The following is a 22,601-nucleotide window of genomic DNA, read 5'->3' on the forward strand; positions in this document are numbered from 1 at the left end:
GAACCTATCCTATCATAGGTTCTAACGTCGATTCTAGGTTCCACCCAGGTTCCACGTGTATTCTTAGTTGAACGATTACAGTGAATAATCACATTTAATGACCACCACCTGTTGCTAAAATCTATCGATCATGACTCATATTTAGATGCACGAAAAATATGAAACGTTAACAAAATAAAAGTCTTAATGATAAAGTGATTCGAATATCCCATTCCTTTTTCTTTCCTTTACAATGAACGGAGTTGAAAAGTTGATCACACACTCATCATCGGACATCATACTGTGGGATAACGTAAAAACAAATACCAAGAAAAAAATATAAAATCTTGCTCCAGATTCCAGGTTCCGGCTTCCGGTTCCACCAATATGGAACCTGGAGCTTATCCGCGAGAACATATTATCTAATTTTTGGAACCCGAAACCTATCATTCATACCTCGAAACCTGGAACCGATTATTCTCTAGGTTCCAGATTCTACTTTGGAATTATGCACACCTCTAAATTGTTTGTTTGTTGTGCTTTTCATTCTTGAGTTCTTGGGTGCATCCGGGAGATACTTTCCTTTGCTTTATTACCCCAACCATTCTGATGCATCTAATCATGTGATTTTGTCAAGTTTTTACGATAATGCTTTCGCGCAAGGCGCGGGTACATGTCTTCAGTTACTGATATATATAAAAAAAAAAGGAAAAATTATACGAAGACAGTCTGAAGAAGAAGGAGAGATGATGACGAGTGCTAGACCGGTTTGATAGGAAAGCCATTTGAGGTTGCACTTAGGTTTCAGGGTAAGATCGTGGGCCGAGTTCTACGGGCTTAAAGCCCAAATGATGGAGCTAATTTCCTTAAAAAACCCGTAATTTCAGGTCCAACTTTAATTTTACCATGAAATTTTTATTTTGTCTCCTGAAAGATCATCAACTATTACTCTAGTTTCAAATCTGCTCGCAGGTTTAAAAATCACTGCTAGTGTTTTCAATACTATCAATATCAGGAGTTTGCTATTTGTTTCGTACAAGGTGAGAGCGTTGATGAAAACGCATCTTCTAATAATGAACTTCTATTTGATTCTGATGTCAATAATTTTGAGTAAAATAGTGGTGATTTTTAGACATGTGTGAATATTAGAGACATATTTGGGACTATAAAGAAGGTTGAGAACTCTTTATAAGACAAAAAAAGTTCGGGGAAGAGCTGAGATTGGACATAAAGTTTGGGATTTCTTAGGGAATTAAGCCCAAATGATGAGGCCAAAGAACCTATACTCCTCGAACTTCAAATTGATAGCATCATTTAGAGCAAATGTAAAATTGCCATTTCTTAGCACATGTCAAGTGTAAAGGGTGGCAACCCCCGACAACAACGACGTGAATTTACCGACGATTGTTCGATCTTTCACGACGCGACGAGGCCTAATTCGAAATTGACATGTTACTACCACCATTTTCGATAAGGAAGCGGATTACAATCCCGTGAAAATTAATTTAGGCGTCGACACGAATAGTTTGACACGAACCGTGAACGCCTTGTCTAGAAGTGCCGTGTGTGATTGCGGGGCGGCCTGAAAGGTGATGCAGGCAAGATAATCCAATTCAAGCTTTACTCATTCGCCCTACCGGCCTAGACACTGGATAGGCCCGGCCCGAACGGGCTGTTGGTGATGACCGACCCGGGAATATTGACCGACCCGAAAACAACGTCCTTGGGGGAAGAAAAACAAAAAACCCAGTTAAAACCAACACGCATGAAGTTTTGGGCGTTCGTATGTTGGTTCCGAACGGTGGTCACCTGATTTTGGTGTGATGCTCCGACGTCCGATCCCGTCCTCTACTCAGATCTGAGACTCTGTGCTGACAACCAGAAGATTTCTCCGAAGGAGGAGGAGGAGGAGGAGGAGCTCTGGCGAAAACGGTGATCGGTAAAAAATGGTGCTGGTCTCGGCCGTGCGAGATTACGTCAACAGGATGCTGCAGGATATATCTGGCATGAAGGTTCTCGTCCTCGATTCTCAAACCGTAAGCTCCTCTTTCACTCGATAACTTCCCCCGCGGGAAATCTCACGATTTCACCAGCTTCGTTTCGCGCGTTGTCTCTTGGATCGTTGCTGTTTGCTGCGGAATTGCTTGATCGAGCAATTGGTAAGGGATGCGATGTTGATGGAGTTTGCGCTTTTGTGTTGCGGTGATTATTGTGATTCGCAGGTCAGTGTCGTTAGTGTTGCGTATTCACAGTCCGAGCTTCTTAAGAAGGAGGTGTTCTTGGTGGAGATGGTGGACTCCATTTCCAAGTCTAGAGAATCGATGTCGCATCTCAAGGCAGTTTGCTTTCTCCGCCCTACGTCGGAGAATGTTCAGCATTTGCGGCGGCAGCTCGCCAGCCCTAGATTCGGAGAGTATCACCTCTGTGAGTTTCTCTAATCTCTCTGTTGAAGGTGAAATTGGATGTTAGCTTGAGATGATTGTGGATGGGGACGAGTGATGATGATAATTGATGCCGAATTTTTTTGTAGTTTTTTCAAACATACTGAAGGATACGCAGATACATGTTTTGGCTGATTCGGATGAGCAGGAGATCGTTCAGCAAGTTCAGGTACTAGCCTTTTTTTGGAAAACGTGAATTGCAAATCGCACTTGACTAGTTTTACAATTCACTTCTATGACAAAATATGCACATGAAGACCCATTTTCACTCACTTTTCTTATTTATTTGTTATTAATATTAGCTCAAAGTTCAGTTGGTCATGGCTGTGTGGTATCAGCTTGTAGTGCCATAATCTTATCTGTTGTTAGATCCAACCACCAATTTGATATTGCAGGAGTTTTATGCAGATTTTGTAGCTACAGACCCTTTCCATTTCACATTGAATATTCCGACAAATCACATGTATATGCTGCCAGCAGTTGTTGACCCCCCTAGATTGCAGCAATTCTGTGATCGAGTCGTTGATGGTGTTACTGCAGTATTCTTGGCCATGAAGCGGAGACCTGTGATCCGTTACCAAAGGACCTCCGACATTGCAAAAAGGATAGCACAAGAAGCATCGGTAAGCAGGATTTGATTGCAATAGATTTTTGGAAATATTTTCTAGGACATGTATTTTGATGTTTTTCTTAGTTTGGGCTGGGGAGTTCTACTCAAATACATTAGACTATAGACATAGATCTATATTCAATATGCAATCAAAGGATTTCCAGGGGATGTGGCGGCGGGAGAAGGAAAACGCTTTTGGAGATTGAGATTGTTTTTTTTTCATTTTTTTCATTGAAAACCTGAGAAGTAGTGTAGGCGGCGGTGGTGATAGGGATTTCTCTTTCTTTCCCAACGATTTTGGAATGAGGAAGCAATGTGCTTTTGTAAGATATTGACCTTGGGATGCATAGAATTCTACCTTTTTTCTCCTCTAGACCTGTAGATGTCTTCCCAAGGGCCAAGCTTTTCTCCATCATTGTACTTAGCTTCTGCTGAGTTGATTTTTCTCCTGTGTTCAGTGGAGTTATCGGGCTTTCTCTTCTGGGAGTAAATTTGGCAACTCCACTAAATGTTGAAGTTTGCCTTTCGCTTTTGTGTTCATCTTATATGCTTCCATGCCTGGCCTCATTGATAGTAAAATTCTTCCTTTTTCATCTAACATGTCAAATTGCATGTTCCTAATTTGCATCCAGTAATAGTATGGTTTACTTCATTTTCTCAGTACATCCGTCTTAAAGCACTCAAACCACTTGCCTGTTAACATAGATGGGTAAATATCACTTCAAAGATCTGTTTTGATGAGGCAACTAATAAATTGCCTTCCAAAATAGTGTGTACTTTTGACTTTTGTCCGCGTTAGTGGGTTACATGTTTAATTTCTTTTGCTTGGCGGGTTACTGTGCTTTAGATGAAATATAGAGAAGGGAGAATCTGATCTTCGTTGTTTTTGCTTTAATGGTAAATGTTGGCAGAAGTTGATGTACCAACAGGAAAGTGGGCTTTTTGATTTCAGACGAACAGAAGTTGCTCCATTGTTGCTGATAATTGATAGGAGGGACGATCCTGTGACTCCATTGCTGAATCAATGGACTTATCAGGTATGCAATTACTATCAATATGACTAAACTAGTACCTTGTTCTTGCATAAAAATGCCTTATTATTTACTTTAAGAGCAACTCATTGGTTTCATGAATTGTTTCTAGGCAATGGTGCACGAGCTGATTGGCATTGAAGACAACAAAGTTGACTTAAGAAGCATAGATAAGCTGCCTAAAGATCAGCAGGTTGTTTTCTTTCTTCCTTTCTCTATCTTGATTTCCATACTGAAGTATGCATGTTTCTGATTTTATAGTTGTTTTTCTGCCATGTTCTCTTCACAGGAGGTTGTACTTTCATCTGAACAAGATGCTTTTTTCAAAGCTAACATGTATGAGAATTTTGGTGACATTGGAATGAATATCAAACGGATGGTTGACGAATTTCAGCAACTTGCCAAAAGTAACCAAAACATCCAGACAATAGGTTTGTATAGAGCAGCATGAAAGCTTTGTATATTGTGACTTTGCATTATCATGATCTCTTAGTACAGCCACTCTGTGGAAGCATAATACGTACAGATATTTACACAATGGTCTGATGTTCTGCAGAGGATATGGCCAAATTCGTTGATAACTACCCTGAGTATAGGAAAATGCATGGGAATGTTTCAAAGCATGTGACATTGGTTACAGAGATGAGCAAGATAGTTGAAGAGCGAAAGCTAATGGTAGTTTCGGAGACAGAGCAGGAATTGGCTTGCAATGGTGGCCAGGTGGCAGCTTTTGAGGTACTGTCAGCAGTTATTCTATACAACATGGAGGGTTCATCTGCTGTGCTTAATTTGATGTGTTACTCTGTGGGTGTTTGGTTGCTTTGAGGACTCAAGAGTCTGCAATCATATAACTGAGAAAGATAGTTCTAGATATGTTACCACATGTTTCTTTGTATTGGAAATGAATGACAGATGTCCAATTAATAATGCTTACAATTTAGAGGAAGGGATTGTTCATGGACAAGAGTTGTGTTTGTTTCAGAGGCTGTTATTTTAGAAGTTCTACTTGCAAATGTAAATGGCTTGATAGGCAATGCCCTTGGTCATGCCCACTGATTAAAGGGGTGCTGCAGCTTCTGCAAGGTATTTGTTGAACACATCAAGTTGCAGCTCCTTCGCAGCTGCGGCATCTTAACCTGCTTTTAAAAAACTCCACTTAACAACCTGGTGGTTCAGAAAGCTCAACTCATTCAAATGTTCCTGGGGTGAAATTCTCCTGGTTTTGACCTCTATAAGCTTCTGCATGTTCTTTAATATTCTTTGTAATTGTCTCTAGCTTTTTATATGTATATGGAATTCTCTGACTGGTGAGTGTAATTTTTTTTTCTCCTTAGTCAATTGAGAATGTTGGCATTTGGTTGTAATAACCACTTTTAAATGTTTGATTTAGGCAGTGACGAATCTTCTGAAGAATGAAAATGTGTCCGATATCGACCGTCTGCGCTTAGTGATGTTGTATGCTCTTCGATATGAAAAGGAGAGCCCTGTTCAGTTGATGCAACTTTTTAACAAGCTAGCTGGTCGATCTGCCAAGTACAAGCCCGGGGTAAGAGAGAGACTATCCTCTTGGCATACTTCGAATAATGTTTAGACCCAAAAGGGTAGCTGATACTAATAGTATTATCCTCCTTTTGAAGAATGATTATACTGTCTACCTTTATTTTCTCTTCCTCGTGATGCACTTTTTTTAATAGATGGATGTTTAGGGCAGTTGCGCTGTTATCAGATACCAATGTGCTGTGTCATGTGATGACCACTTATTGAGAAAAAAGAAAAAGGGAAAGAGAACACATGTTGATCAAGGATATTTTCCTTGTGCTCTATATTGTTTGAGGAAACACATAAACCTACACATTCAATATGATGGGCTTTTTCTCTTATGATTTCTGTCAAAAACATTAATTTCAGGTGTCCATCTTCGTGAGTTCATATTGTGGTACAAATGACTTTGAGTAGTCTTATACATGTAACCCTTTCTAGTCAATTAATATGGAAATAACTGCTTAAATCATGAATTCCAGCTAGTTCAATTCTTACTGAAGCAAGCTGGTGTGGATAAACGGACTGGAGATCTTTACGGGAATCGAGATTTTCTCAATATTGCTCGCAACATGGCACGTGGATTGAAGGTCTGTTAAGTAAAGTGGGGTTCTCGTGACACGGATATGCTGTCGAAACTGATAGTGTCTTTGTGTTTCAGGGGGTGGAGAATGTATATACGCAGCACCAACCTCTTTTGTTCCAAACCATGGAGAGCATCATAAAGGGCCGCCTGCGAGATGTGGATTATCCATTTGTTGGAAACCACTTCCAGCAGGGCAGGTGTGTTTGTGCTTCTCTCTGTAATGATGCCGCGTTGCACCTCTGTTTTTGATCTCAAAGTTTGTCATTTCTTGAAATCAATCACTTTGTGTGTGTTTTGAGTGAAGGCTTCTGCTTGGATCGTTGTGGAAATTTTCTGATTCTTATCTCAAGTTTGATCTCTTCTTAGAATTTATCGCACTTGTTGTCATGAAGTAAGTTATGTTGGTTTTACTATTGCAAATTTTAGCAGAAATGTGCTTTCTGGACATGAAATTAGATGCTCAATTTGATGGGATTTACTAAGACATAAATATATAAAAAACATAATGCATTCTTGCCTTTGGCAAAGATCGTAGTATATGTTTCAAACTGTCACCTAGTGGTCTTAGGTGATTACCAGTCTCTTGTGAAGCGGTATGGATGAATATCTGAACTGGTAAAGCTAGACTGTGGTTTGAATTGGTAATTACAGAGAATTTTACCTCTGTATGTGCGTGTGAAGGTTTTTTTTTTCTTCTTCTTTTATTATTATTATTATTATTATTATTATTATTATTATTATTATTATTATTATATTTTATTTTATTTTTTGGGGGGTGGGTGGAATTGGTTGTGATTCAGAAAGAGTGTTCCTGTGAATGTGTAAAGATAAATTTGTCAAGAAGGTTGCATTTGACTTTGAGATAACTGCTAAGCTGCTTTAAGCTCATGGACAACTGACGTACATGATGTGACATGCAGCTTTTTTTTTAAAACTCCCGGTTTTTGTTTGCAGGCCACAAGAGGTAGTTATTTTCATTGTCGGCGGGACAACTTATGAGGAATCACGGTCTGTTGCTCTTCAAAATGCTAGCAATGTGGGAGTTCGTTTTATACTTGGTGGTTCTGTAATACTCAACTCTAGAAGGTAATGTGCAGCTCCCGATAGTCATATATGGTAGGGCATATCTAGGAAGGAGTTCATTGATGCAGAGGTCACTACGCTGTAGTACGTCAGCTGTCCATGAGCTTAAAGTAGCTTAGCAGTTATCTTTTGCTTGATGCTCTGGCCTCGTCTTTCTTGAGGCTGTTGGCATCTTGAGTGGGGATTTTCACATTATCTTTCTGTCAAGTCCATCCCGAGGGGTGTTTTCTATAGCTTTCTTCCATAGCCTGGGATTTTAAAATCAGGGAAGGGCTTATGTGGGACTTGTCAATTTTCATCATATATCATCTTTTTTAGCAACAATACAGTTTCGCTATTCTTTTCTCATGGATAACCTCATCTCGAAAAGAATCTGCTCCGCAATGTAGGTTTTTAAAAGACCTGGAAGAAGCTCAGAGAATTGCTCGTTCCAGCACCACCATGGTGTGAAGATCAGATCCTTGTCTCGGCGATTGCCAATTATGCTGTTTATGTTCAATTCTCATCCACAGAATCTGCTATCTGGAGCAGCTTCTTAATATCATTAGAAGAAAGCTTGCTCCTTTGGTGTCAAGCCATGCAGGAGAACATCCACCCAGTTCTCCACGACTAACTGGGATATTTTCCGTCTCCGGTCATACAAATTTTGCTTCAGGATAGAGAAAAGAGATCGTATTAGCATGGTCCTATGGTGTTTTGTAAAAACCACAATTGAGGATACAAATTTTGTGCTCTTGGGGAAAATGATAGTGACGAGGGAGATCGGACTTTTCTATTTGACAGAATGCACTTAACGTGAAGTTGTATGGACTAGTAGCAAAGCTTTGATTATCTTTAGAGTGGTTTAGTTAAGAGGAACCTGTTATTGATTTTACAGGGCATTGTCTATAATCTTCGATGAACCGGGGTTCACCAATTGTTCTTTTGGCCTTTTGGGTTTTGTAATGGTTTTTTGCTATGAAAGACTTGTATCATATGATCGGAAACACCACGATGCCCCTTTTTGTCAACAGTTCATCTTGTTCGTCCTCACAATCCGAAGCACTTATCGCTTTCAATTTTCCTTTCAATGGACTCTGTCATGCTGCCCACCGAATATATTCTGCTTTTGTTCTCTTATACCGCAAATGAGGATGGCAAACTATGGAAGTGCACACCATCAATTTCGTCATGCACGTGGTAATTGTTCGCGCCCACTCACTGAGCCTACTTGATTATCCTCGAAACCGAGCCTATTTGTTTAAGACAATAGTCGCTCTAATCAGAGACCATGTAATGAGAAGAAATGTCACTAATGGTCAATGTTGGTGAGTGTTTGAGGAGGCATACGAAAATAGCAGAGACTGTTTTATGATTTTTTTTTTCTTTTTTTTGGTTGACAATTTTGAGATAACAAGCTCCCAATTAAGATTACTCTTACGCCTTTCGCATTTTAACTTACATTAATTTTTCAACAAGTGAAACGTTTCAAAATATGCAGAAATCGACCCCGATTGAGACCCAAATCTTCTTTTATTTGAATTTTGAAGGTTAATCCTTAACCGGAGATAAATTAAGTGGGATTTTTCTCCCTTCCAGGCTGGACAGTTATAATTGGAAAGTTGTAGCAGTGTAAGTTAAACTAGACCGACTAATGAAACTTGGGAGTTGCGGTAAACCCTCTTTCCCGCCACAAATGGACATGACTCGGTTCTTAATCAGAGTTAAATAGAATTAGGTTTTCCTCAGTTCTTCACACCTGCGCCTTGCCCTAAAATGATTTCGTCGATCGCCCAAATGTCAATTTCCCTTCTGAGAAACCAATGAAAGCAAAAGAATGGGCATGCCCCTCGGAGGAAGCGCACCACCGTCGAGGCGCGGACCAGAGAGCGTCAACTCCGTCGGCTCGTTGCTTTGAGCAACAACGTGAAGATTTGATTCCGGCACCGCCGAGACGTGTTCGTCGCGTTCCGCGAGACCTGCGGTATGTGCAAGGAGAAGGGTGAGAAGTGGGTTTTGGGGAAGCTATGCGACCGCTTTGCGGATCATCACGATTTGATTGTGGAGTACGCGGGACTTCGATCGGATGGCTCTGCTATGATCGGTGGCGGCGAAGGACGGTTGGGAGGCGAGCTCGCGGTCCTGAACACCTGCGAGAAGCCCGAATTAAATGAAGGAGAGCCGAGGATCTCCTTCTCAGTGCCGGTAAAGAACGCACACGAGCGCGTGCTGTTCGACTGCGAGGACGACATGTGCGACCTGGACGTGACGATCGGCCTTGTTCAGTTGGCGATGTCCCGCATCGGGAGCCATCTGGCGGCCGGGTGCTGCGTTGGCTGTCGCCTGACGGCCGGAGAGCTTAGGTGCATCAGGAGGATGTACGGCGACAAGGGGCCGACATGGAGGAGCTCTTGACGGATGACCCAGCGCGCATGCTCCCCGCTTGTGCTGAGCCGGTTGCAGCATGACCAGTGGATTGCCTACCGATCGGATGCTTGCGCTGTCTGGAAGAAGGCCTTCGCGGAGCACCACCAGCCTTCGCTGGGCCATGGAGACACCAGCACCAGCACCAGCACCAGCACCAGCACCATCACTGTCGAGGCTCCGGTGGACACCGGCGGAACCGAGGCTGGAAGCACCAGAAAAAGCCAGCACCAGCACCATCACTATATTTTTCGGTTTACAGCCAATTCGCATATTACAATAATAAAACCGAGTAAAATATATATGCCCAAAAACGGGCTAAAAAACCTAAATCTCTTAATTCCACCATACGGGCCAGCTTAAATAAAAGCCCAAACCAGTAGAGGTTTGGGGCGCCGCCCCCGAACCCCCGCCCGCTCACCGGCGAGCGGGGCAGCCGTCCGCTGACCGGCAAGCGAAACCCCCGTCGGGAGGCGCTGCCCCCGAACCCCCGCCCGCCGACCGGACAGCAGGACATCCGTGTCGGGGGCGCTGCCCTCGAACCCCCGCATCCCGCGCGTAGGGGTCATATGTCGTTGGGTAACACTTCGGTTTCCCTAAGCTCACGTGGGCGTACTCGGTGTGAGAAACAAGAGTCCCCGAAGTATTCGCCAACTCCAACAGAAACCACTGTCAGCAGGGCAGGTGCGTTGTTGCTTCTCTATGTAATGATGCTTCATTGCACCTCTGTTTTTTTTTTTTTTAAATCTTTTCAGTCATTCCTTAAAATCACTCACTTTATGTGTGTTTGGAGCAAAGGCCTCTGCTTGGATTGTTGTGGACATTTTCTGGTCCTTATTCTCAAGTTTGATCACTTCTTAGAATTCATCCCACTTGTTGTCATGAAGTAAGAGTCACCATAGGTTCTTTAGTATGGTAAAATCTAACATAAATGTATTCTTTTTGACAAGAAATTAGATGCTATAACGTAAATATACAGATTATAAATGGTCTCAGGTCATTGATACAGTCTCTTCCGAGCAATCAGGTTTTGTTGCTCTTCAAAATGCCAGCAGCATTTTCCTTTGTCGAGATCCAATACATGAATGAAAGAAGCATCTGGGGACTCCCCTTTCGAAATGGGAAGCATTAGCGGGAGTTCGTTTCGTACGTGGTGGTTCTGTAATAATCAACTCCAGAAGGTAATGCGCAGCTCGCAATAGTCATTTGGTTGGGGATATTTAGGGAGGAGATCATAGATGCACAGGTCATAATGCTATGCCGTCAACTGTCCAAGGAGCTTAAAGCAGCTTCGCAGTTAGCTCTGAGCACCTTTTGCTTGATGCTAGATTCATCTTTCTTGTGGCTGTTGGCAGCTTGAGTGGGGATTTTCACATCATCTTCTTGTCGACTCCATCGCTATGGGATCCCTCCACAGACTCTGGGATTTTATGATCAGGTTCTACATGATTAACTCGGACATTTTGCCTGCTCTGGCACTATATGGCGACCAGCGAGATCAAACTTTTCCTCATCTATACTTTGGCATGACACGGCACTTGCAGCGAAGCTGTATGGAATTTTTAGCAAAGCTGCGAATGTCTTAGAGCAGTTGAGTTTAGTTAGGAGGAAATCCGAGATTGATTTTGCAGGGCATCGTCTACAATCTGTGATGAACTTGCGTTTACTCACTATGGGATTTGCAATGGTTTTTGCAGTGAAAGACTTTGAATCATTCTCTGTCAATAGTCGATCTTGTTCTCATATGCCTACCATTGAATCATGTCGCGCCTTTCAAATTTTAACTTTTATTTAGTTTTTCAACGCACGAAACCCTTTACAATACCCGGGATTTGATATACAAAGAGATAAATTATTTTTTTTTCCTGAATTTCGAAGTGAAAAATATATCCTATTTTATTTTGAATTTTGTTCGAAAATTCGTGACCGGAGATATTTTAAGTAGATAAGAGTTATTATAGGGAAGTTTTAGCAGTTAAAATGTCGAACTTGGTCGCACCAAACCCTCTTCCCGCCACAAACCAACAAGACCAGTTCTGAATTTGGAGTTTTAAATCTAGACCTTTCCTAAATTGCCTGATTTCGATCCATCCTCAAATTTTGATCATTGCGTTCCCTTCTGAGAAACCCGAAATGAGCAGTCCTTCGCAGATCCCTCCGAGAAAGGGCACCGCCCTCAAGGAGTGGAGCCCGTCGCCGGCCTGAGAACCTCGACTACTTCGGCTCGTAGATTTCAGCGACAAAGTGAAACCCGATTCCCGCGCCGTGAAGATGTGTTCGCAGCGTTCTGCAGGACCTACAGTCTGTGCGAGGACGGCGGGGAGTGGGTCTTCGGGAAGCCGTGTGAACTTTTGATCGGAAGGCTTTGCTTTGGTCGACGGTGACAAATGCGGATTGGGGAACGAACTCGCTATTCTAAACACCCGTGAAAACTCTTTTAATGAAAGCCAATGTAGACCGATGCTCGTAATGTCGTGTCCCTAAATTTTGTTACTTTCGAATTTCGAAAGCTATATCTTTTCTAGGCATTGACATTGGTGGTTGAACTTTAGTTGTTTCGACGAACGATCGAAGAAAATAGGTTCTTATTGCGATCAAGATTTGCAGTCATCCCAACATGAAATTCCGATTGATTCAACAAACCATCATTGTTGATCAATTGCGACAGATATGTGATATGATTCGATTAGAATGGTTTTGATCTCAAATTGACTCTATATCTTTTAATTTTTACGTAGTAATCCTTTTTGCTGTATTCGTAAGGACTCTAATGTGTTATGGCTTTCATTTATTAAGAAGTATGTGAAAAATCTTTCAAACATATAAAATTTCAGAATACTTTCAAGTGTTGATTAGAAAAGGGTAAAGCCAGAGTATTACACTGTTACTCTCCTAATATTAAAAGTTGATCCAGCTCAATCTCCAAAGTAAGGCTCTGGGGAACCTATCTAATGCCAGAGCATCATCAACATCATGAGATTGGAAAACCTAATTCGCTAACCAATATGCACAGCATGTACAATTTCGACTCAAGAAGGAAAGTGTGACCAAAATTGAGAGAGAGAGAGAGTTGATTTCTGAAAAATTGAATGGTCACTTGCAAGAGCCTACCTTCCCTTCCCCAACAAGTTTGGGAATGCCCAAATATACTTCAAAGTTCTGATTCAAGCAAAGAACACACCCTTACGGTTTGCGGGAACCCCATGTTCATTGCCCGATGCATTACGAAAAAGCCCGCACAGGTGAAATTTAGACCCCGAGTTGCCTTTAGAAATTCGGTCGAATTTTTCTTTTTGGTGAAACGGTCAAAATTGACTTTGACCCAATAAGAAAAGGGACGGTCCAACGTATAAACGCATCGTGGATACTGTTCAAGAGAATGTTAGGAATACGGGCTACACATAACTCGTCGATTCTGTCCCATTTGCTCAACCACCGCCGGACTAACTAGGAATTAAGAGTGGGTTTGGTTCAGCATTTCCAAGGGACTTTCAAGCCCCAAAGCCCATTGGGAGAATGCCGAAGCATTTGGTTCGACTTTAAACCAGTATTTGACTAAATGCTGGCTTTGAGAAATCTAAAAGCCCAATCTTGGTAAGAACCAGTATTTGATTTTCAGCATTTGGTCAAATGCTAAGAGGTTTTTTCTTCCAAAACTAACCTCAGCAATCTTTTATATTTTCAATTTTGCTCCCCTTTTTTTGACTGTTTATCTTCTTCGTCGATTTGGAAATAGGTAATTTTTTAATTAAAAATTAAAAAATTACATTCAAAGCCCCTTATGAATGTTGTTTTTACCAAATATCATTCATCCCAAAATCCATTTTCAAATGAGATTTTACTAACCGTAAATTAACATTTTCATAGACTCTTTTGGATTGAACGCATTTGCATTTCCTTAAACCTAAATCTACCCTAATCCTGATCCAAAACGACTGACGTGGATTCCACCCATTGAGCAAACAGGACACGCTTGCGCTTGCATGTCTCAAATAGTCACATATATATATATTTTTTTATCGAATAGTCAAATCCAAAAACGAAAAATTCGAGTAACGAATCGGCCTGCTTACCGTCATCAACCGTCCATGTGATTTGTCATTGGGCCCCGCAAAATCGACGGTGATTGCCCCGCCTGTGATCCCATTCATACTTGACGCTGTCACTTTATCTAATATTGCGCCCCTGACATCTGATTAATAGGGTAAAGAAAAACTAAGTCCCCGCCGCCCCGGTGACAGTGTCTCTTTCCCAACCGCCGAAGCAAAATCAGTTTACTTTTCTTACGTATTTTTTTTTGTGTGTTTTTTTTTTCCCACTTTAGTATTCTTATTTTCATTATCTCCTCTTCGTTGCGTAATCTTCCACTGGAACTAGAGCTTCGATCGCTTCGATCGCCACTGCACCAGGTTCGATTTTCGGAATCTGAATCTCTGTTTTTGTTTTCCCGTTTCGTGTCGAATAGCTTTAGAACGAGTTTGGATTGCTGCTTGATCGGAGGTTTTCTGACTCTCGGATGCGATCATGCATTTGATTCGCGATTCCTAGGGTTTCGATTTCCGCTTTCTTCTTTTTTTTTGTTTTGTTATAATTTGGTTTGGGTCGATTTTGTTGCACTCCGATCGCGGTTCACGGTCTCGCTGGACGTGGCTCTGCAGCTTCTGCGACGCTTGATTATGACTTGAAACCGTTTTTTCGCTTGCAGGATTTGTGGTGTTCGATCTTTTACGTCGGAAGCTTTGATTCCTCAATTTGTGTTTCGTTGGTGGAAAAGTTTAGGAATTGGTTTTCAAGGGCTGTACAAGTTTAAGAACGAGTGATCCCTCCATGCGTGAATAAGGGCCGAGGGAATTGTCTCGCTAATAGCAATTTAGGGTTTCTTGGTTTTGGTGCTCTGATGGGGCAGAGTTATATAGTTTGATTTTGCCAATCTAGCGGTGCATTGGGTTTTGTCCTTGCCGCTCGATGGGACGGAGGGAGCTTTTCTATTGTTTAGTGCTTCTCCTCCCTTTAGCTGAATCCTCGAGCCGAATGGGTAATGGGTGGTTATTGAATCTTGGAGCCGAAACATCCTTCGAACTCAGCTGGACATCCTTCAGCGCGAGCATATTTGTGCTAGTGGCTCTCGTGCTGTCCACATATCTCATCTTTGAGCACCTTGCTGCTTATAACCAGCCAGAGGTACATATGACAATCCTTCCACTTTGGATTTTGGATTTATATGTCATGCTGCTACCTCCTCTTTCTTTTTCTCAGTCCAGTGTTTTGTAATAGTTCTGTTTTATATGAGAAATTCCAAAATTTTGAACTCCCACCCTTTCTTTCCTTTTTTGTTCTTCTAGTTTGTTTAGAGTGATATAGTCTACTGTTTTGGTAATTCTTTGGATGTTGAAGCAGCGACTCTTTATTTCATCTCAGGAGCAGAAATTTCTTATCGGACTCATTATGATGGTTCCTGTCTACGCAGTGGAATCGGTATCATTAAACTACTTACCTTTTTCCTTGCATTTGCTGCATTATTGTTATTTATCGTTCTTTCTCGGTTTTAACGATATATTCTTTCCTACATCTTGCTTACTTATGTTAATTAATTTCTTTCCTTTTGTTTTGCTTGAGTTAACTAATCTCTCTTTGGGATAGCCTTCTGAGGCTACTTGTCAGTTGTCGAATTATGTTTCTTCCTGTGGCTGTGGTATTAGCTTGAGCTTCATGCTGGTTCTTGTGTAGTTTTTATCACTGGTGGATTCAAGTTCTGCGTTCAACTGCGAAGTGATTCGGGACTGTTATGAAGCATTTGCCCTGTATTGCTTTGAGAGATATCTTATTGCTTGCTTAGGTAAGATTATAGAAGTTTGACATATATTCTCTTTCCTGATGTGGTAACAATGCTAATTTGTTAGCTCTGTTAGGAAGCATTTTATCCATACAATCACAAGTTACTCCTTGTATTTCCCTGGGGTTGTCCTCCTAGTGTGTTCTCCTGCTGTTCATCAACATGGGGTCAGCAATTCAGTATTTACTTTTTTATTTGAATTTTGAATAGTTATGTTTTTCTAATTAGGTGGTGAAGAAAATACCATCAAATATATGGAAAGTCGGAGTGTAATTGATGCTGGCACACCTCTTCTGGAAGAAGCCTATGCTTATGGAGTTGTAGAGCATCCTTTCCCACTAAATTGCTTTATACGGGAGTGGTATCTTGGTCCTGACTTCTACCATGCTGTGAAAATTGGCATTGTGCAATATGTTCGTATTCATTTTTATATTGCAAATAACTTGGGCTGTTTATGTCTTATGGATTTTTAACACGGAAGAATTTTGCACTTTGCAGATGATTGTAAAAATGATCTGTGCTTTGCTAGCTATGCTTCTTGAGACTTGTGGGGTATATGGAGAAGGGAAGTTTGAATGGAACTATGGGTAAGTACATGGTCATTTACATTTGAGTCTCCTTTGATCTTACATGCCCATGAATAGACACAATTCAACTGGAAAAATTTGCCATCTAGCTTGGGTTACTATTAATGTCTTAGGTGCATTGTGCCTTTCTTGCATTGACTGGATTTCTCTTACTCTTCCAGCTATCCTTACTTGGCAGTGGTTCTGAATTTTAGTCAGACATGGGCCTTGTATTGCTTGGTACAGTTTTATACTGTAACTAAAGAAAAACTTAAGCCAATCAAACCATTGCCAAAGTTCCTGGTTTTCAAGTCAATTGTTTTCCTGACGTGGTGGCAAGGCGTCGCTGTTGCATTTCTTTTCTCGGTTGGAGTCTTGAGAGGGTCTTTGGCTCAGGAGCTGAAAACACGTATACAAGACTATATCATCTGCATTGAGGTGGGTACAATAAGAAAATCGTGAATCGCTGGGTTCTTCTTTCTGTTATTAACCTTCAGTCCAACCTCTCGAGTAGAATTTTTAGGACAAGGAAATCATGCATATTGGGGTTTTTGTTTTTACTTATTAACTGTCAATCCAAACTCTTGAGCAGATGGGCGTCGCTGCTGTAGTGCATCTCTATGTCTTCCCAGCTGTCCCATACAAGCGTGGGGAGAGGTGTGTGCGTAATGTGGCCGTGATGACCAACTATGCATCTCTTGGATCACCTCCTGATCCCGAGGAGGTTCGAGATTGTGAAAGGACAACTAGAATACGCATTGCACGGCATGACGAGAGAGAAAAACGGATGAATTTTCCCCAGAGTGTTCGTGATGTGGTTGTTGGAAGCGGTGAAATAGTAAGAGAGACCATTTTCTATAATTCAAGTTAACTGGCTGTTATCCATCCAACGAAATTGGTGGTGACTCTCTGTTTGTGCTTGCAGATTGTTGATGACATGAAGTACACGGTTTCTCATGTGGTAGAACCAGTTGAAAGGGGTTTTGCAAAGATAAATAGAACCTTTCATCAAATATCAGAAAATGTGAAACGATTCGAAGAGATGAGGAAGGGCTCTAACTCTAAGGATGATAGTTATTTGATCCCCCTCAATTCTTGGTCTGGAGAGTTTTCTGAAGTTCATGAAAATCTTATTGACGGGAGCACCAGCGATAGTGGATTACCCAAGGGCAAGAGACAACATGGCCAGTCCAAACCCGTACCATCTCAGATGAAAGGCAGATAACATGTGCAGCTGCACTTGGGCATAGGAGGCAGTGTGGATGTTCACATGCTTTAAACTGCTGAAGTGACTGGGTAATCTCAGATTAGTGAGTGACTTTCTTGTTGATGATCGCATATTCTTTCGACAGTGAAAAACTGTATATAGGAGACTGGAAGACATCGCCGTTGCGGTGCAATCCATTAGGCAAACAAATTGCATCCTAGTGCTGGAGTTGTGTCACAGAATACCCTTTTCCGCCTAGTGCTGATGCTGAATGTTGATTTATGAAGTCAATTGAAGGAAGCGAGATCATTGTAAGGACTGTACATAATGAAATAGGTACCTCATTTTTGGTTAACATGCCAAAGCAAGACCGTCTTGCGTCTGTGACCCATGTATTGCTGAGAACAGCCTGAGATGACTACATAGAACTATGTGCACCTGTCCACCAACAGTAATAATTCAGTCCGGGATAGAGTGGATTTTTGGTTCCTAAAGCCAGATTTGTTAAGAAACGACCCGCCCAATCTATACTCGAAATTCGCCCCCCCCAAAAAAAAAAGAAAAGAAGAGAAAAATCTATCCTCGAACTATCGTTTTCACGCCCCTCTCTTTTCTATTGGTGGGTGTGCAGCCGGTGACTGACCAGAACGCCGGTGAAATCAAACCGAGTGATAGCTTTGTTGTTGACTAAAACTAAACCGTTGTCCTCTCATTTATGTTACGTGCGATAAGTAGTCCATAGTCCATAATCTCGCCGTCCGTTGGCACTGCCATTTACATCGTACGTCTCTCAGTGAATTAAAAGGTGGGACGGATTCGCTGCACGTCACCATATATACGAGTTCCATTAGCCAGGGTTGAAATATTCTGATTATACTAGTCCCCCATGACTGTTACTCAATGCGACCCAGCACGGCTACGAGCCAGAGCAAAGCCGAACCTCTATTGGACAAGAGCGAGGTTCCAAAGGACCGTTTGGTTCGGATTTGGAGAAATATCTTTAAAAGATGCAAAAAATTTTGGGTTAAAGGGATTTTTTGGGATGTGTTTTAAAAATACATTGTGATACAACTTTAGCGTGCGGCCCATGTAGACTCTGGTTAATGTTAATAAGTGTTTGAAAATATATTAATATTATTTGACAGCAAAGCAATAAATTTACAACTTTTTTTTGACACTTTTTCCCGTTAAAAAAAGTGTGTGCCCGGTTTCAGTTCAGCTCGCGTCGATACTCGGGGTATATTCGTAATTTGATGTTGCTGCTAGGGTTTTTGGAGATCTTTTCCCATAGCTTTATTATATAAAGGGGCTTACAGCATCCTCTCTCGTCACATCTTCTTCTTTAGCTTCAACGGAGCCCCCGCCATGAGCCTGCTCGCTAGGGTTTATTTCCTTCTTTAGTTTCATCATTTTGGGGGATGATAAGGTAGGTTGGGGGGAAACGTGGAGAGGCAGTGATGATCAACTTGAGAAAAGTCATGCACCACTCTGATCTTAATCTGTGCTGATAAGTTTCTCAACACCCATTTGTTTTCCATCTGAGCCTCTCCCCCTTCCCCCCGAAAAGACCCCATCTTTTCGCTCCTCTTGATTTGCTTTTTATTACCACTTCAAATTCTGTAGTAGATAAGATATGCTTTGCCCCCTTTTGCCTTTCGATTTGGCAGACTGTTTTGGTTGGATCGAAGAATTTTTGCCGATGGGGAAAGGAAGGAAGGAGGAGGAACCAAGTGATGCGGTCTTTCGATTGGGAAAGGCCGAACCATGATGCGGACCGTACAACAACTAGTGCTGTTGCTGGGGATTCACTTTGGTCGCTGATGGTTCCCTCCTCTTCCGTCCACCCCATTCCTTCCACTGATTTTTTCTCTCTTTTTTGACGGATTCCCTGGCTTCCTGCACTTGATTTCTGTTGAATGCATAATGGTTGAAATTTCCGAGAAAGAATAATAATATTAATAATAATAATAATAATAATAATAAGTGAAAGTAGAGACCGTAATTAGAAGAAAATTGTCTCGAAAATGGGCCGGAATTAGGTTTGAAATGGGCCTCGAAAGGAATTGCACTAAAGTCACTGGATCTCTGACTTTGAGGCAGTGGTGTTCATGGGCTGAAATAGGGGTGGCTAATGGGCCGGGCAAGGCGACCCATTTGTTAGAGAGTCAGGTCCTTGGGCTTGATGGGCCGGCTCATGAACTCAAATGTTTGGGTTCATGGTTTTGGGCCAGAAAACTAACCTGGTCCAAGAGGTAAGAGGGTAGGAGGATCGAAATCATGCAGTTGGGCTTGGACAGTTTGGTCCTTGCCTGATTTTGTAGGGTTTTGGTTTTTTTTTTTTGTTTGACCTATTCAAGAAAACATTAGATGTACAATATTTCTGATCATGGCATCCGCAGAAACATTGGTGAACTCCTATGAGTGTGAAAAATATAACCGATTAGTGATTCAATCAATTTAGTCGATAATCCGTGAATAAAAGATAGGTGGATGAAATCGACTCGGAGATATAGGTTAAAAAGACCAAATTGGAGAACTAATACCAGGAGAGGTGCTGCTGCTTGTGGGCGAATCCTGGGGTAAATTGCTGCACGTGGGATTTGCATTTGGACCACCAGGAGTGCTACAAAATCAAGAGATTAAGCCGTTTTTCCATGGAAGACGGCATGAGAATTGCGAGAACCGGTTGTCTATATGTATTGGGATCGCTTTCAATCGTCGATCTTGTGAGTTGTACATGAGGAGGCCCCCATGAGTCTCATAACAAACAGAATGCCTATGATTTGCTGTGGTTCCTTGAAGACTCGGAAACATTCAAAGAGCGAGGAACACAAAGTGCAATTGGCTTAGTGAAGAAGAAGACAGGGCATGTCGACAGCTCTATGCAAATGAGTCCAAACGCTAGCCTCCATAATAGCTGAATGGCAAATTGAAGTTTGCATCGAACAGCTCCAGGGCGACTAGTGGAATACTAGTCATCAGACATTTTCCATGAACAGGTAGGAGAAGAGAGAGACAGAGAGACAGAGGTTTTCGATTATGACAAGTAATGATGTTATGTTAGACCCGTCGAAAATTGTTGGGTGAAAAGTGATTGCTCACCGGTTCGCTTTCTTTATTTACATCTGACTCTGTCTTGCCTTGATCAACTATTAAGGGAAAATGAATATTCACCCAAGCGGTGACTTTGTCTCTCTGATGGCCACAGACAGTAATCTAAGTCTCTGAGATTACTTTTAAAGCATATGCATGTGAAACCTTAAAAAAATAAGTTTGACTTCAAGTCATTGGCAGGCCAAATTTCATTTGTATTCTCGACCTTTTTTTTTTTTTTTCCCTCTTTTTCCTTCTGTCGTCTGTCCTCAGGTACTTGTGTTTCCCATAAATAAGGAGGTCCATTTGCTAGCGATCTCCTTGTGAAACGGATTGGGATGGAGGGTTCGGGTTCCGGGGGAGACAAGTACCGGTCTTTCCTGACCGGCGAAGGAGAGAAGAACACCAGGTGGAAATTCGGCGGCCCCCCGAACTTCGACGTCGTCAACAAGCTGTTCGAAGAAGGCCGGACTAAGGTTTGTACCTGCACCTGCACGCACGTATCGCCTATCCTCATGTTAGGCAACCGGTTCCTATATATACAGCTCATTAGCATAAGAACCATTATGATTATGATGTGCAACTGATTTGGATTTGGCTCAATTTGAAAGCTTTGCGATTCCTTTTGTTTCGTTTTTGCTTGAAGATATGGCCACCAGGTTCCTTAGAAGAAAAAGTGCAGAACCTCGTGAAGACTTGGGAAATGGAGATGTTCCACAAAGCAAGCCCAGATGACTACAAAACAGTTGACCCCCAAAACCTCACTTTGAGCCTAAATGGTACCCAAAACATTCAAATTCAAGTTCCACGGAATTATCGAAGTCCACCAAATTCTTAAACATTCGAGTGTAGATATTCACAGCTTCAGTTGAAAGTTTCCAATTTGTCGATTTCAGGAAGGAAAGCCCAGAGCTTGGCAGATGTGGGCAAGATTGGAGGGGGCTACAACTTCTTCCTGCAGTCTGCTCTACCGAAGAACCTGCGGTTCTACAATCCGGAGGACGAGACCTCAAACTCGGCCCTTGCAGCCTTCACGACTACGTTCCCACGTGGCTTTGCAGTGGAAGTCCTCCAGGTTTATTCAGGACCGCCCGTGATCGTTTACAAGTTCAGGCACTGGGGTTACATGGAAGGCCCCTTCAAAGGCCATGCCCCAACGGGTGAAATGGTTGAATTTTTCGGGATCGGGATAATCGAGGTGAATTTTCGTTTTCTCATATAACGTTCTCTGTCATTGGTACAGATACACCAGCTCCGTGAAGACTAATACAAGTGCAGCATCCATATTGGATGATGCAGGATGAAGATTAGAGCCACTTTGAATCGAATAAACCTCGTTTCGGGGATTTCAAAGACTTTCTGTAGCGTTATATATATTCAGTTGTGATCTGCTCTGAGCTGAGATCGATTATGTCACCTTTTGTTTTAAATCGCAGCTCGACGAGAATGAGAAGATTGTGAAGGCGGAGTTCTTCTTCGACCGTGGCGAACTCCTCGGAGGTCTAATGAGAGGAGCCATATCGGGAAGTTCTGGTGAAGAAGCTTCAGCCACAAGCTGCCCTTTCATGAGGAACACTGGTTGACCAAAACATGAAAACAGGGGAAAATGTCATGTGTCGTCCCTGTCGTTGCTTCCTGAGAAGCACAGTCTGTTTCCTCCTCGATGTATTGTTCATCTATTTCGAACGTTTATCATCATCTATGTCTCTAATGTTCCAACAGAATACAATGTCTGAGTTTTTCTCACCACCTCTTATCATTCTCTGAGAAGTCATCTTGCCTATGTATACCAACAATCTGACCCTCTCCTGCTCAGACACCATTCTCTGACTTTTTTTCCTTTTTTATTTTTCCTAATTTTGTAGTAATGCGCTTTAACTTATTAAGCAATCGAAACTCGCACTATATATAACTATTGTCTTACAAATTCACATATAGCTTTCCATTGTTTTTGCAAAGTTCAAGCAAGAACGAAAATTCTAGCGGAGAAAAAGAAGCGGTTTCTCACGTACTTTGGAAAGTCGAAACAGAGGCGCCCTGTTCCAATTTTCTCGCCATCCTTAAACACTACAAGGCAAACGAGTAGCATCAGAGCTAAGCACCCCATCAATGACAGAGCTCCAATCATCACAGTCCAACTCGACTGCTCGGGTCTTCGAGAAGAAAGTCACGTAGGATGACGGATCGCCCGGAATTTGTCTCGTCCCCACGTGCCACTAGCAGATTATCT

General features: G+C 42.0%; 3 protein-coding genes and 1 non-coding gene across 6 annotated transcripts; all 4 read left to right on the plus strand.

Moving 5' to 3' along the window:
* The first annotated feature begins 1,734 nt into the window (after positions 1-1,734).
* LOC115736816 (vacuolar protein sorting-associated protein 45 homolog) lies at positions 1,735-11,204 on the plus strand. 2 transcript variants are annotated; one of them, XR_004014937.2, is made up of 14 exons: positions 1,735-2,015; positions 2,202-2,403; positions 2,510-2,589; positions 2,816-3,043; positions 3,942-4,067; positions 4,174-4,254; positions 4,351-4,492; positions 4,618-4,796; positions 5,452-5,607; positions 6,083-6,190; positions 6,262-6,383; positions 7,141-7,272; positions 7,659-7,867; positions 11,111-11,204. XR_004014937.2 is itself a non-coding variant. In XM_030668687.2 (13 exons), exons 1-13 carry the CDS (start codon positions 1,926-1,928, stop codon positions 7,717-7,719), a joined length of 1,707 nt encoding a protein of 568 aa, XP_030524547.1. In that variant the 5' UTR covers positions 1,735-1,925; the 3' UTR covers positions 7,720-8,301. The 2 variants fall into 2 exon arrangements, 1 of the variants encoding a protein (XP_030524547.1); XM_030668687.2 differs by lacking the exon at positions 11,111-11,204 and having other exon boundaries at positions 7,659-8,301.
* Positions 11,205-13,933: 2,729 nt separating this feature from the next.
* On the plus strand, positions 13,934-17,660 carry LOC115736835 (protein LAZ1 homolog 1). 2 transcript variants are annotated; one of them, XR_004014952.2, is made up of 10 exons: positions 13,934-14,081; positions 14,378-14,853; positions 15,091-15,147; positions 15,400-15,508; positions 15,734-15,918; positions 16,004-16,092; positions 16,254-16,509; positions 16,664-16,909; positions 16,997-17,367; positions 17,441-17,660. XR_004014952.2 is itself a non-coding variant. In XM_030668688.2 (9 exons), exons 2-9 carry the CDS (start codon positions 14,638-14,640, stop codon positions 17,294-17,296), a joined length of 1,458 nt encoding a protein of 485 aa, XP_030524548.1. In that variant the 5' UTR covers positions 13,934-14,081; positions 14,378-14,637; the 3' UTR covers positions 17,297-17,660. The 2 variants fall into 2 exon arrangements, 1 of the variants encoding a protein (XP_030524548.1); XM_030668688.2 differs by having other exon boundaries at positions 16,997-17,660.
* Positions 17,661-18,727: 1,067 nt separating this feature from the next.
* LOC115740231 lies at positions 18,728-18,824 on the plus strand. Its single transcript, XR_004015361.1, has one exon. It is a non-coding gene; the product is annotated as a small nucleolar RNA Z221/R21b (small nucleolar RNA).
* Positions 18,825-20,677: 1,853 nt separating this feature from the next.
* On the plus strand, positions 20,678-22,072 carry LOC115736880 (pathogen-related protein-like). The gene is made up of 4 exons (XM_030668751.2): positions 20,678-20,847; positions 21,018-21,150; positions 21,268-21,569; positions 21,808-22,072. The coding sequence occupies exons 1-4, from the start codon at positions 20,710-20,712 to the stop codon at positions 21,952-21,954; spliced, it is 720 nt and encodes a 239-aa protein (XP_030524611.2). The 5' UTR covers positions 20,678-20,709; the 3' UTR covers positions 21,955-22,072.
* The last annotated feature ends 529 nt before the right edge of the window (positions 22,073-22,601 follow it).

Source organism: Rhodamnia argentea, chromosome 2, assembly GCF_020921035.1.
Source record: "Rhodamnia argentea isolate NSW1041297 chromosome 2, ASM2092103v1, whole genome shotgun sequence".
NCBI classification, from domain to species: Eukaryota; Viridiplantae; Streptophyta; class Magnoliopsida; order Myrtales; family Myrtaceae; genus Rhodamnia; species Rhodamnia argentea.